The sequence below is a fragment of the Alligator sinensis genome, unplaced genomic scaffold, assembly GCF_000455745.1.
Source record: "Alligator sinensis unplaced genomic scaffold, ASM45574v1 scaffold194_1, whole genome shotgun sequence".
NCBI lineage: Eukaryota > Metazoa > Chordata > Crocodylia > Alligatoridae > Alligator > Alligator sinensis.
Genome location: NW_005841945.1, coordinates 1,181,882 through 1,197,427, shown reverse-complemented (window position 1 = coordinate 1,197,427; position 15,546 = coordinate 1,181,882). Strand labels below are relative to the sequence as shown.

Genomic DNA, 15,546 nt, shown 5'->3' with positions numbered 1-15,546 from the left:
CTGAGAGCCAGCCAAGAGGAGGGAGGGGAGGCAGGGGGAATGTGCAGTAGAGCTTGCCCAGTCAACAGCTCTCTCCATAGTGCTTCATGTGGGGCTGAGCCCTGCCCGGGGAAGCCAGTACCATGCTCCCACCCAGCCCCATCCTAGGCCCCAGCCAGCACACAGCTTCTGGTGGGGCTGTTCGCAGCATAGCTATAGCTTCCCAGGCTCGCATTGTCACCAGTAGGTGAGGGAAGCAGAGTGGCACCCAGCCAGCTGCAGCCATACCTGAAGCTGCACACTGGCTGGGACTGGCGGGGCTGTTCTGCTTTCCTCACGTCCAGCTGTGGCTGCTGAAGCTTCCCCCCACCCACCTGCCTGGAGCAGCATGGTGCAGCACAGCAGGGGCAACAGAAGGAGTCACAGCTAGAGGTGAGGGGAGCAGAGCAACCCCACTGGCCCCAACCCTGGCCAGCATGCAGCTTCCAGTGGAGCTGTTTCCGATGTGGCTGCAGCTGTCCGGGTGCTGCTGCGCTCCCCTTGCCTCCAGCGGACACTCTTCCTCCTCCTCCTGACCCTTGCTGTACCATTCCAGGTGGGCTGGGGGGAAGCTTCACCCCGACTTTTCCTGTTGGAGGTGTGAAGAGCAGAGGAACACCTGACCAGCTGCAACCACACTGAGAACAGCCTCACCAGAAGCTGCACAGTGGCTGGAGATGGGCATAGGCATGGACTGCCCCAGTGGGCATGGGTGGGACTCAGCCCGTGCGGAGCACTGCAGGGGCAGTCATGAGCCAGATCCAGCCAGTTGGCAGCCAGACCTTGCCTGTGGGCCTAATTTTGCCCACTTCTGCCCTACTGTCTATGGTGGTCATGTCATCCCCACACTCTGGGAACACGATAAGCTCTCTACACCTCTCATGGTTTTCTGTTTTTTACTCTCATCTGAGGTGTAGAACTTTAAAACATAAAACTTGAAAATCCACAGTGAGAAAACCTGCTGATGCAATAAGAAAAAGCTGAGAGTATGGGGTAGAGGGGGTTAAACATATTTATCAAAGAAGTCACAGTATGTCAAGAGCAAGTTTGTTGCATGGAAGGACTTAAAACTAAAAGGCAGATGTATGCATCTCGGAGAAAAGTGAAAGGATACAGGATTGGAAAGTGTATCATTGATTAAGTCCTTGACTAATTAATACTCTTCAGATAAGAACCAGGTAAAATAAAAGCAAACAGGAAGAAGGACAAGAATATCAGTCTTTCAAGTATAGCTGTTCTTATCAATTTTTTAACCTACAACAGTAATGATAGTATTTGTATCTGCAGTAGAAAATACCAAACTTGTTGAATCCTTCATACTTATTGGTAGTCACCTCTAGATTTGGTTCTGCATTATTGAAAATAAAGTACAAACAAGCCTGTCATGCTAAAAAAAATATTTAAAAAAATATAGCCAAAAAGTTCCAAAAGTTACAGAGTTGGGTAATTCGATAGAAATAAATCTTGAAATTTAGTAGGGTCCAGGAGATACCATCAATAATGCATAGTTGTATTGGAAAGATTTATTCAGACATAATAATTAGATTTTATAAATATATACATCCATGTGTGAGCTCGTATGTTTAAAACTACAAAGCACAAATAAATTTTAAAATGTAATAGTTACATGCTTGGTCTATAAAGTACTTCATGAATATGCAAATTACCATGGATCAGATCCTAATAATATTAAGTAAGCATTCCAGTATATGAAAAATGCACGTGTGTGTGTGCGGGCATGTGTGTGTGATGGTTCTTGAGCCTTTGGATGTACCTGGTCACATTTACAAATTTCAATTCCCTATCTTGAAAGCTAAAACTTTTTTCTTAAAAAAAGAAGGTGAAATTCATGTAATACTATGACTCCTCAAACTGGAATCCACTAATCCTGTTAACTACAGCAAGGATATTCTTTGAATAATATCAATGGGATGATTATAGTGTAAGAAAGGATATCAGAATCCCACCTGATACAGAATCCAATTTTGCTACATACACTCATTACTCACCATATGTAAATGAATGGAATTACCTGAGGACTGGAATATTACTTGTTGTGATTAAATGTATTAGTTGTTGTGATTAAATTAAAGAAGTATTAGACCAGCTTCTTGAAGAAATAAAATAGACTGATTTTCAGATAATTTTAGTTACTGTACTTTTGCTCTTAAAAGCATCAGATAATTTTAGTTACTGTACTTTTGCTCTGAAAATCCCCTTTGTAGTCTGTGTGTGGTTTTTTTTTTTTCCGTTTCTACCTCAAGCACTTCCTTTCTCTTCTGTATAGGAAGAGCCATTTGTGATGGTATCCGAAAATGTTTTGGGGAAACCGAAGAAATACCAGGGCTTCTCAATAGATGTCTTGGAAGCCTTAGCCAATTATCTTGGCTTTAAATATGAAATTTATGTTGCACCAGACCACAAGTATGGAAGCCCCCAGGAGGATGGGTCGTGGAATGGACTGATAGGAGAACTAGTGTTTAAGGTAAGGATATTAATAATTTATTAAATTAAAGGTGTATAATTAAACCAATATATATGAAACATTGACTGATTTTGAAGCATTGGGTGGTTCAGCTGATGGTTAATGATGACATTTTGTGTGATGTTCACCGACTACACTAACAGGATCTGTTCATACTACCAAGGCCCTGGAGAAGGTGGACAGGATCTAAAGATGGAATGATTTATCAGTGACCCCTGGTGGCCAATTAAATAGTATTAGCAGTTTCTCAGACATCCATTATTACACTGTGGGTTTAAATAAAACAGAATAGTGGGGGCCCCTCAACATCCTAATTAATTTGGTAAGACCTGGCATAAGCAAGAAGAACATATTGTTTTAGATGTGAAAATGCATTATAGTAATTAGTAATAAACAATATCAATTATGTATAGCACTTAGAGAAATATTGATGAGATTAATAAATTAAGTATGTAATCAACAAATCTTTTACTGATGTGTAATAGTAATTTCATTATACAGTTATATAAATCAAAGGCTTTATAGAATTAATCTGTAATTAATAAACCATTTCATTCATTTCAGTTTATATTAAATGTTTAAGATCATAACACAACTAAATTAAACCAAATGAAAATAGTGCATTTCACTTTTTCATCCATCTCATCTAATCTGATCCTTTGCCTTCACCTTCCCTGATTTGAAATTGAAGATAAAAGCTTTTCAGATATACCCTGCAAACTTCATAGATAGCGGTAAAGTTTCCCTATGAATTTTACCACCCTAACTTCTGTTGCTATCTGTGGAACAAATTTTGGTTTGGTCCTTGAATGTGTGGCTCTCCCATTCCTCACCAGAACAAGGCAAAGATCTATTCTTTGTCTTTTCTATCACTGATGCTTGTCTGCTGGAACTTCTCAAGGTATGCTGTAACTCCATGGAAAATAAAGAACTCCATGGAATATAAAAAATAGAGAAAGGGAGGTACCACTACTGTACAGCTTGAGAATATTAATATGGGAATTTAGGTGAGAGCTACTAAACTATACTATTTCACCTCTATTGCTGCTGTTGAGCATCTACAGAGGCATATGCCAGTGCAAAAAAAGGTCCAACTGAAGTCACAGCCTACCAGTTGTCTTTAAAGCATAGCTTCAGTCTCTCTCAATACAGGGCCCCAGTAAACCTATGCTATCACTGGGGCCCCCGTCTACACGTTACATGTATCACACAATTACCAGGTTAATTATGCAATTTAGACCAGCTACACATGCAAATTTACTATTGCACCATAAAAGATCCAACCATCTATAAAGTTATCACTGTAAAATGTACAATAAAATAATCTATTCAGTATTAATTTGCATATATAGCAGGGTCTGCTTCTGGGGCTGGGAGCCCACTCAGTTGACAGAGCTCCCAGCCAGTGCACCATGCACAGCCAAGTCTGGGAGTCCCACAACTGAGGGGACTTTCAGCTCTGGCAGCACCCAGCAGCTGTGGACTCTGGGTCCCAATAGTGCCCTGCATCTGCTGGAACCCAGAGTCTGCAGCTGCAGGACTCTTGGACCCAGTAGCCATGGGGCACTACTGCAATTTCCCAGCCCCAGGGGTGCCCCTCATGGCTGGGAGCTCTTTCAGCTGAGGGGGCTCCCAGCTATGGAAGCTTACTTCCATGGGACTGGCACTAACTCCCAGTGGGTTCTAATGCCTGATTCCACAATCACTCATTAGATCCCATCACATCTTTACCTGCACATGTAGTCGGGGCCTGGTTGTATCACTCTGTAGATGCTCAATAACACCTGCAGAAGAGACCTAGAGATAATGCAACCTTGCACAGCTGTTCCCCACAGACTCCATCTGGAGCCCATCTGGACCCCAGATTTCAATTATTCCTAAGAGTGGCTCTGGGGTTCCCCCTGTGACTGCATCAGTCCAGAACAGCAGTATGGTGGGTGGGTTTCTCTTTCCAGTGCTTGCTCCCAGCCAGTGGGAGACATGAAGGTGGGACATGGGGTGGGGGGAGGGGGACAAGGGGCATCAGGGAGAAAATGCAAGAAGAAGAAACCCAACTGCTGTCACTGCTATCCCCTGCCAAGCCCAGCACTCTGAACAGCTGCAGCCCAAAGCTGGAGCAAGGCAAGAGAGTACCCAGATCAGCCAGGGTAGCAGAGTGGCAGCTAACTGTTATACATGCAGTAGGAGATGGTACCAGAACTAGAGAAGTTCAGCCTAAAAATATAACAAGTGAAAGAACAAACAGTTGGAGAGGACAGGAAAAAGTGAATAAGGTTAGTAGTGAGAGGAGTATATGGTTACATAGATTAACTGCAGATAATAAGTTTGGTCTTGATCATTATCTATTAGTCCAAGCACTTAATGATCTAAGGCCCTGTATCTGATTTCAATGGCCCCTACTCTTTGTTGAAATTGCCCATAAAATTTTACCTGGAAACTTTGCAAATTGCTTCCACAACCAATCATTGAGTTATTTACACTTAAGTCATTTTTTGGTGGCTCCATGCAATGTGTTAGTGGGTAAGTGAACTGAAAGCAGCATAGACATAGCAGAAAGCACAGTCCTGGCCTTGCAGAACTTTCATTCTGAAAACTGAAGAGAAACCTCTCACCAACCTGTCTTGAAAATCTGATTCCTTCTTACTGACTGTAAGCTCTGCTCTTCTCCCAGAACTCAAAAATCTACCTATGGAATGGAAAATATTCTTTAGAAAAAGTATCTGAATTATTGTAAAAAAATATTTATGGAATTGCTTGATTTCTGTCATTCAAGTAGTAGTCCTGTTAGCATCATGTAAAGGTAGTTCATGAATCCATGATCTGAGCTCTGGACTTCGGTACACGAGCCAGGATAGATCTGGGTACAACGTGTACATGCACAAGTCAAATATTTTCTAAATGTCTTAGAAAATTGCAACATTCTCATGACAGATTGTTGAGTGAATCACAGTGAGAGGATGGTGTGTATGATATGCCTGAGATACCCCTGCTGTAGCACATACAAGATTGTACTTGCTATGTTGAACTGAGCAAAACCTCGTGTAATGCATCTACATAGTAGTTTCCCAAGATATGCAGGTTTCCAGTCTCCATTGTTCCTAGGGACATTCAAACCCTGGTCTTTAAATTTAAGTATTTGTCTTTCTCATGAATTCCCAGTAGCCTATATCCCTTTTCTCCCAGGCTCCCTTCTCTTTTTATGTCTGTGAACTCATTGGGCTATCCCCATGAGTGCACACATGCAGGGGTGCACATTCCCTACAGGACAAATAGTAGTGGCACATATTTGTGCAGCTCCTATTTGTCCCTGGACACACCCATGCACATCCATTCTGGCACGTGGCAAATTGTCCCTGGTGGAGTATGGGAGGCTGGAGCCAGCACCTAGGCCTTATCTACGTCCTGGGGGCCTCCCAGGGCTGCAGCAGCGGCTGTCTGGGTGCTTGGTTCCCGACCAGCAGCCAAAGCATAGCTCTGGCCAATCAGGCTCCCTTTCTGGTGGTGCAAACTACTGCCGCCTGTGCCACACTGCTTTTTTTAGTGGCAAGTTTTTTTAACACTGGGATTTTTTTTCTTTTTTTTGACACTGGAGGGTTTTTTAACACTTTTTTTGTTTGTTTGTTTGTTTACACCACTGCCACATTTATGCCTATGGGGATGCACCCCATAGGTGCAACTGCAGAGAGGTAACAGAAATAATGGAGAAAGGGACAGTTTCTATGCCATGTCTTCTGAGAGAAACAACATAGAATGAGCAATCCAGCAGAAGAGAGAATTAGGAAAGGGTAATTTTATGCAATTTGCATCACACAGATTCTACCTGAATCAGGAGCTGATGTGGCTCTCAGCATAAGTGAGAACAGTCTTAGGAGGTGTCCTAATTTATGGCAACCTTACTTGGCCATCCCTGTCTCCTCTGTAGCATGCTAGGCACCTCATCCAAAGAAAGATGTAGAGGCCTCCAACTTAAGTGTCACAATGCATAGCTTTTACGCAAATTTAGGCGTGCGAGCCCAAAACAGGAATCAAAAGCAACCAGGCTTCCTAAACAATAGAAGCAAGAGAGTTAGGTGCTGAGCTGGGGATGTTTATAGCTACCCAATAGGAAACCATAATAAGAGAGGTGTGTTTGTAATCCCATCCACATCCAGCGTGCAGGAGTCTGATGCAGAGATGGAACTGCCAGAGAGAAACTTCCTTAAACTTAGAAGCTGAAACCTGTTCCTGCAGTACATATCTGCACCTATTCTTTGAAAGAACTGAAAGGAGCTCTCTTTGTAAAGGAGCTGGTGGTGATGTTGATACCTGCCTTTTATGTAATAACTTAGCCTAGAGGTTAGAGCACTTCCCAGGAAATGAGACCTGGGTTCAAGATACTTTTAAACTTCAGTCACATCTCCCACCACCTCCTCTGCCCCCTATCCCACCTTGCCACTTCCTGTCAGGCATGGCTCCAGCTCCTTTCTCTCCTGGGCTTGGAGCTACATCCCCCACCACACAGAGAGTACCCTGACTAACAGGCTATAGACAAGGCTCAGATATGGCCACTTTTCAGGCTCCACTCCTGTGGAAGCTGGGCCAGTATATACCTACAGATGGAAGATGAAAAGATCAGATGTTCTCTGGAGTTTGTGCATTCGAATCAGAAATAATCCTGGGAGCTAGGTCTGAAATCCTGTCTTAAATGCACCTTAACCACTAGGCTTACAAAGTCATGCTCCCTTTGGTTTCTTTTTTTCTGACTCAATAAAACTTTTATGCAAGTGGCTCTAAGGTGAAGGGTGGAAGGTATTCCCATTGAACTAAGCTGGTAGCTTAGGCCTTTGTTACACCTTACACTGTAAGCAGCACAAATGTTGATCAGCTTAATGCTAGCTTGGAGTTTGGGGGAGTCGCATCTTGAGGTTAAAAACCTTTTCTGACTGTCTCCCACCTGCACAGCTGTGACTTGACACAGAGGCCTGGTGAGCAGGGCTGGTGAGCCAGGACAGGCTTCTATCCCTGCTCTGTGGGCATAGGTGTGAGAGATGGTTGTTGGGGTGGTGTAGGAACATGTAACTAACAATGTCACCTGCCTCCTCTGGAACAACAGCACAGATGTGGACTGCATGCTGGTTGCTCAATATGATGAGGTGGTGCCTTCCTCCCAACCCCCTCCTCCTTCCCACCACTGCTGCCACTGGGGCTGATATCTGCTCTCACCAGGCCAGGCAGCAAGGGAGCCATCAGTGCCTAGCTGGGTTGGCAACAGAGCCAGCTCCAGACCACCTCCTACACAGTGCCCTCCACATCCTTGGTGCCCCTGCATGCAGCTTTCCTCTTTCTCTTTGTCTTGCCTTGCAGCAGCATCTTGATGTACTGGCTCTCACTTTCTATGCCTCACTCCCCCTCACTCCTTGCAAGCCCTGGCCCACCTCAAGCTGTTGCCATCTTCATCTTCACACAGAAAAACCATGCGGGGGAGGGCCACTGTATCCTGAGATACTGGGGAGCACAGCTGTGGGGAGTGGCCACACCTTAATGGAACAAGGAGCAATGTGGATCAAAGATAATCCCGCCCTGGGGTGGTGTAACTTTGAGCTGCTCTGTGAGTGCTTTAAGCCACTTAAAAGTGTTTGTGTGTGGCCAGTCTAAGGGTTAAGAGCTCCAGGAGCTGCCTAAAATTACCATGTAACAAGGCCTTTAGTGCTTAGGGCACTCCCCTGAGAGCTGAAAATGTGGGCTGGAACCCCATCTTTGGACCCAGATCTTCCATTTCTTGGACGAGTTCTCGAAACCCAAGGCCAAGGGTGTCAAAAGCCTGGTCCATGGAGTTGCTCCATCCAGCTCATCAGGCGACAGCAGAACAGGGAATTTGGAGGCACGGTCAGCAGTAGGTGGGGCATACCACAGAATGTAGGGCCCAAAGGGCCCTGGTGCAAATGGCCATCAGTGGGCACCTGGCCCACCACCACTGCATGGCTTCACCACAGCATTTGCTGCTTGGCCTACAGCTGCTTTCCCTGCTGCCACTATGGGGTCACTGCTGCAGTGACCATCACTACAGCGGCCAGCACTGCTGCTCCCTGGCTCAGGCTGAATTGGGCCTAAAAGGATCCCCAGCAGCCAGGATTTGGCCCAGGACCCCCCGGTGAATTTGACATCCCTGCAATAGGCTATAGTAGAAAAAGTAGGTAACAACACTGACACTATTCATTGTGTTTTTTAACAAAGGATCTGTGGCTGATGCGCTGAAATCAAAGCCGTCAGTGTCCATTAGGCATGCTCAAAGTATATCTGTAGATTGCATTCCTCAGGAGACTAAGATGCCTCTCTCCCTTCTTGATGGATCCGAATGGGGCTTATAGGCAGCAGTTGGGCACCTAGCTACTAGGACTGGGGCAGTTCTTGGCATGTGCAGAAAACAGACCTGCCAGTGCCTAGGGCACTTTTGGGTCAAAAGAAGATGTTTCTGGTGAGCTTAAGTGTTTCCAGGTTGAGGGGGACACTGAACAAGATTTCTGGATTGTAACTGTATAGTGAGGTTTATTAAAACAGCATAACTAAGATTATGATAGCTGGTGATAAGTTGTTAAAATTTACAGAGTGGAGTGTTTTACATGGCTATAATTTAGATTGGCAGCTTTACACCTAAATATTGACATAATTGCATACATTTATCTTTGTTCCTGTAAACCACTTAGTGAACCTTGACTTCTGCCTACAGATATATCTCTGATTTATTTTGACATGATAGGCATTTAATTTTTCTACATTCCATTTTTTATGTAACTTGACAGAATCTGTACCTAATTAGGAACACTCACCTTCAGTGGATCAACTGTTAAGTGAAAACTGGTAATCACTATGGGTCTGATTCACAGTTCATGATATCACTATGCGTATGGTCCACAACTCAGTCCATAAGAAGTGCAGGTGTTTAGCACCTCTGAAAATCAGACCTTATGTTCCCAATTCACCACTTGCTGTTTGGCAAGCAGTGTGATAGCAGTGGGGATTTTGCCTGAGAAAAGAGCACTGAATAGGGACTATTTGTAAAATCCTGACTCTGTTGAAATTAGTAGCAACACTCCTGTTGACTGTTGTGTGTTCAGTGAGTTATGTACTGATGCCTTTATCTTTCCATCAAATGAGTTGTCCTTCATTTATGACAGCCAGTTTTAAATTATAAAAACCATGAATCAACCACAGTGATACACTAGCCACACTTGTGAACCACAGTGATACACTAGCCACACTTGTAGCAGCCAGGATTTTTCACTATAATGGTACTAGCCATAGGCATTACTGATAGTTTTTAATATCAGTAGTTAAAAAGATTTTCTTGTGTAACACTGTGGTTACAATTTGGGGATGGTTAGGTAATAGAGTAGAATAGTCCCACATATTCTTTGTGAAAAAGAAATCTAAACACAATAGCACTGGAAAAACACTGCTCTCTTACCTTTTCTTTCACACACACTCCCCTTTACTACCACATTGGATATAATTATATCACAATTACTGCTGTAATGTGGCAAAGGAAATTAAATGCTTCCGCTAGGACAACACTGTTCCTCTGTGATAGCTGGCTGATAACCGCAGTAGAATGGTAATGCTGAAAGAATTTTATCCGGGGAGCTAAGGCAATATATTACCAAAAGTCTGATACTGCTTTTTCACATAATGTCCTTCAACACATCTTATGTGAAAACACTTTTATCTCTAAAAAGCTATGAATAATGCTAACAGTTAACATTGTAGTAATCACCATATTTACTCAAGTCCAAGATGAGATATTTTTCACCCATTCAACATGGGGAAAAAAGCCCCTCGTTTTGGATTCCAGTACAAGGTGGAAGGGTCCAGGCAGCTGCTGCAACTCCAGTTCCCACCCTGAGCCCAGGCTGGGGCCAGAATCAGAGCCACAGCAGTCACCTCTCCCTTCCCTCTGCCTGCCCCCCACAGCCTCTGCCTCCTACCCCCCCTTGCCACTTCCTGTCAGGCATGGCTCCAGCTCCTTTCTCTCCTGGGCTTGGAGCACATTGACAGCAGCTCCAGGCCAAGCACTGCTGCATGGCTGGGCAGGTGTCTGAATGTCCATACACTCTGTGCCCTGAGAGGGAATGGAGCTGGAGCCATGCCTGATGGTAAGCAGAGAGAATGGGGGAGAAAACAAACAGAGGCTGTGAAGGGAGGAACCTGTGGGGAGCAGGTGGGGGAAGAACCTTAAGGAAGGGGCAAAGGAAGGGGGCAGGTGCCAGAGAGCATGGGTGACAGGGGCAAAGGCATCACAAGGGGCAGGGGGGAAGGCTGCAGGGGACCCCACAGAGAGGTCAGGGGGAAAGGGGGCTGTCTGCCCCCCCCAGCCACCTACCTTCTCCCCACTCCATGGCCCCCTCCCTGCCCGCTGCTTTCCCCACTTCTGGTTTAATCTCAGAGGAATTAATTTATGACCCTTCAATCATGAGCAACTGGTGCCTCCTAATACTGGGGAGGCACCAGCGTCTGGTTGCTGACTGGGGTGCCGGGGGCAGAGGGAGAAAAAAAATTGTGGGGGGGGCCTAAGCCCCCACATGTGTGCACACACCACCCCCTGCACGAAAACTGGTGGGGGAAGGGGAAAGGGCCATGGAGGGGAGGGAATGAGGCTGGGGCTGGCACCAGGCAGGGATCAGGTTCGGGGAAGGGGTCCACTGCACCCATGTGGCTGCCCCTTCCCCTGTACCAAGGATCATTGCCCAGCACCAGCACTGATGTCCACTGCCCCCCAATCCTGTGCTGGCCCTGGCTGCCTCCCTGCACCAGGCCCAGTGCAGCCCTAGCTCCGCACCACCCGGAGGCGGGGCCCAGGGCTGGAGTGTGGCTAGCCTCGGCTGCATCACCGGGCTGGAGGAGATGGAGCCCCTGGGACCCGCGCCTCACCCCATCTAAGACATTCCAACACCCTCCTCTGGTGCCAAAAAATCCTGATGGGAACCTGTTTTTTAAGAACATTTTATTAAAAACACACGTTTTACTCGACACTTACAAAACTTCACATATTAAGTATTTTTGTTTTACCAAAATTTCATATGGCAAAAACAACTACATATCCAAAAACATACAACTACATATATTATGTATCTGCTGGCTGGAAAATTTGCTCCGGGGTCGGACCCAGAGGGTAGTAATCGATGGAAGTCGCTCATCGTGGTGTCCTGTGACCAGTGGGGTCCCCCAAGGCTCTGTCCTTGGACCCATACTGTTCAACATCTTCATTAATGATGTGGACACTGGAGTCAGAAGCGGACTGGCCAAGTTCACCGATGACACCAAACTTTGGGGCAAAGCATCCACACCAGAAGACAGGCAGGTTATCCAGGCTGACCTGGACAGGCTCAGCAAGTGGGCGGACGAGAATCTGATGGTGTTCAACGCCGATAAATGCAAGGTTCTCCACCTTGGGAAAAAAACCCGCAGCATCCTTATAGGCTTGGCAGTGCTATGTTGGCTAGCACTATGGAAGAAAGAGACTTGGGGGTCATCATTGACCACAAGATGAACATGATGAGGCCGCAGCTGGAGTACTGTGTCCAGTTTTGGGCTCCACAATTCAAAAAGGATGTGGAGAAGCTTGAGAGAGTCCAGAGAAGAGCCACGCGCATGATCAGAGGTCAGGGAAGCAGACCCTACGATGACAGGCTGAGAGCCCTGGGGCTCTTTAGCCTGAAAAAGTGCAGGCTCAGGGGTGATCTGATGGCCACCTACAAGTTTATCAGGGGTGACCACCAGCATCTGGGGGAACGTTTGTTCACCAGAGCGCCCCAAGGGATGACGAGGTCGAATGGTCACAAACTACTTCAAGATCGTTTCAGGCTGGACATAAGGAAGAACTTCTTTATTGTCCGAGCCCCCAAGGTCTGGAACAGCCTGCCACCGGAGGTGGTTCAAGCGCCTTCATTGAACACCTTCAAGATGAAACTGGATGCTTATCTTGCTGGGATCCTATGACCCCAGCTGACTTCCTGCCCTTTGGGCGGGGGGCTGGACTCGATGATCTTCCGAGGTCCCTTCCAGCCCTGATGTCTATGACATCTATTAAACCTTTAAAAAATATACATCAACTTCCAACAACAGAACCCCTTACAGAACTGTTTCTTTATACAGAAACCGATGTAAAAACTATTAACTCAGTAACTACCTAAAACTTTCTGCCCTTCCCACCAGTCCTCTATGTTGGTTTACTGAAACCAGTTTGTCCAGTCCTTTCTCCTCAACTTCTTCTCTGCTTCATCTTCTCTGATCTCTTGTCCTGATTGATGTAGAATTTCAGTTTGTACAGCCCCAGCTTCAGGCACTCTCTTTCAGTGAAAGCCTTAAAAAAAACTAGAGGTTTATTGTTTTCCATAAATTAGTTTTAAAACATGCTAATAAAGTCCTTAAAGTTTTCTTTGGTCCCTTTGGTTTGAGTTGATATAGTACCATCTCCTGCACTAACAACAGGTTTATTTTGGTGACACTCAAAAACCAGCAGACCCTTTTGAACACTGCCTTGGCAAACATATACTCCCAAAACATCCCACCATTTCTTCTTCCCCACATCTCTCCCCTGGGCACGCATCAGGGCACACTAGATGAACTCATCAGTACAATTCATCAGATGAACTCTATCTGTGTTGCACCTCTGTCACCAGCAAGATATGCAATATTCTTACAATCATCCACACTAAGTCAGCATGTTCCCGTTTTAGATTTTTACCTTCCACCACTTCCCACACCTCCATTTGTTCTTCTGTGAAGTTTCCTACCAGTGCCTTCCTGTCTCTTTCTCTTACTGCTTTCATCAGTTTCATATGATCCTTCAAGACCTCCAGCCATACCTTCCCTGTTTTATACCTCTGCATGAAACCTTCCATTCTGGTGTAATGAATTGGTTGTTGCCATGCCCATAGACTCTTCAGAGAGACCCAATATACTCCCCATTTCCTCAAAAATGCAGTTGTGTGAAATCAGGTGATATGTTCTGCTTTCCCTTCTCCGTTCATTGTCACCTTACATACTGTGCTTACATATTTTGCATAGATGTAATCCCAAATCTGGCATCCACCATCTCTTTTTCTTTGTACAGGTGAGCTCTAGCTAACCTTTCTCTTTTCACATTCTAAAAGAATACACATATTTCCCTCTGTTCTTTTGTTATCTGGCACCATGTCAATGGGAATACAATTCCTGTATACAGAATAATTGGCAGTAGCACAACCTTAACTGCTGCCACTTTTCTGGCAAAGGACAGCATCCTTTCAGACCATAACCAAAGTTTTTTGCTGTATCTTTGCCAACACCTTTTCCCATGCTGTATTATCTTTCCTCTTGGTGTCCATCAGGATCCCTAACACTAATTTAGCTCTCTCTCATTTGAGGGTCTTCTCCAAATCCCTCCATTTCACCACTCCCATTATGGTGCTTTTCAATCTATTTACTTTAGCTCCCATCACTTCTCTATATTCTAATGTATGTTTTAGCACCCTTCCCATTGAAAGTCTATCTCTAACTACTACTTATATCATCCATGTATAGTATGCATTTTACCTTTTCCCCTCCTGGTACCTTTACTTCACTTATGACCTTGTCTTTTCTTATTCTTTGTACTAATGGTTCCATTAGCAGTAGTAATGACACCACATAGAAGTTAGTAATGGCAACAGGAGGCACACTTGCCTCACTCCTGTAAGGATTTGGAAGCAAGCTAAGGAAGTATGGGTTGGATGAATGGACTGCAAGGTGGATAGAAAGTTGACTGAATTGTCAGGCTCAAAGTGTAGTGGTCAGTGGCTCAAGATCTAGTTGGTACCTGGTACCAAGTGGAGTGTACCAAGGGTTGTTCTGGGGGCTAGTTTTGTTCAATATTTTCATTAACAGTCTGGAAGATGGGATGGATTGTACCCTAAGCAAGTTCATGGATGGCACCACACTGAGGGCTGTAGTAGATATGCTGGAGGGTAGGGCAAGAATTCAGAGTGACCTAGACGAATTGGAGGGTTGGGCCAAAAGAAATCTCATGGGCGTGTCCAAATGAATGTGCACATGCCTCTTGCCCTGTCTCAAACCCCTTTGAGGCGGGGCAAGAGGCATATGCAAGAATGAAAAAATGTTCCCCCCACTGCAAACTTGCAGTGCACGGAGAAAATTAGACACCAGGAGTCAAACAAAAACCCAGGGGAAAAAACTGGGTCAGGGCAATCGGAGGCTTAGTCCTCCCGGGATGCTCAGGCAAAGTGCCAGAGCATCTCTATGATTGGCCCTTTACCAGGTCCTGAAGCATGCTGCCTTCCTGCTGGCTGCAGATCCAGGAAGAGCCAGGCATGGCACAATTTGCTTTATAACAAAGTGCATGTCTAAGCACATGCACTGAGGCAAAAACCCTGCTAAAATTTGCACCACTTTTATTTGAGCTGTTGCAAGCGCACATGCTTGCATGTGTGGATGTGCCCCATTGGCACGCCCACACAAGCATGCACGTGCCTCTTGCCCCGCCTCAAACCCCCTTGAAGCGGGGCAACAGGCACATGCAGGAACAAAAAAATATTCCCCAGCGCGGGGAGAAAATTAGACCTCTAGATATCCGGGGGTCTAAAAAAAGTGAAGTATAAAAAAGTGATGCCCTGAGGCAACCAGAGGCTGGGTCCTCCATAGAGATGCTCTGGCTGGCAGAGCATCTCTGTGGTTAGCCCCTCGCCCTTGTGCTGAAACACGCAGCCAGCCAGGCTCCGTGTTTTAGCACCAGGGCTCTGATGCTGGTAAGTAAGGGATGGGGCCCCGCCCACACAGTGCGGGGCAGGGTGACAGCCCCAGCCCAGGCCCTCCTGCCTCCCACTCTCCTGTGCTGCCTGAGCAGGCTCTGCCAGGAGGTCCTGGAGCCCTGCCACCCCTGCTTCTAAGGTAAGCAAAGGCTTTTTTTCCCCATTTTTTTCTGTTCTTTTTCTGGGGGGAGGGGGTTTAAGTGATGGTGCCTGGGGTTGTGGGGGTAGCCTTGGGGACCTGGGAGTGCAAGGTGGGGGGTGGGACACCCATCGGCGGGTCTT

At 45.8% G+C, this 15,546-nt stretch overlaps 1 protein-coding gene across 1 annotated transcript in view; it reads left to right on the top strand.

Moving 5' to 3' along the window:
* Nucleotides 1-15,546, top strand: part of GRID2 (glutamate ionotropic receptor delta type subunit 2) — a 1,378,694-nt gene that overhangs the window by 1,087,645 nt on the left and 275,503 nt on the right. Inside the window, exon 10 of the mRNA XM_025199482.1 lies at nt 2,306-2,503. Coding sequence (XP_025055267.1) covers nt 2,306-2,503 — 198 coding nt within the window. The remainder of the gene's footprint in view (nt 1-2,305; nt 2,504-15,546) is intronic.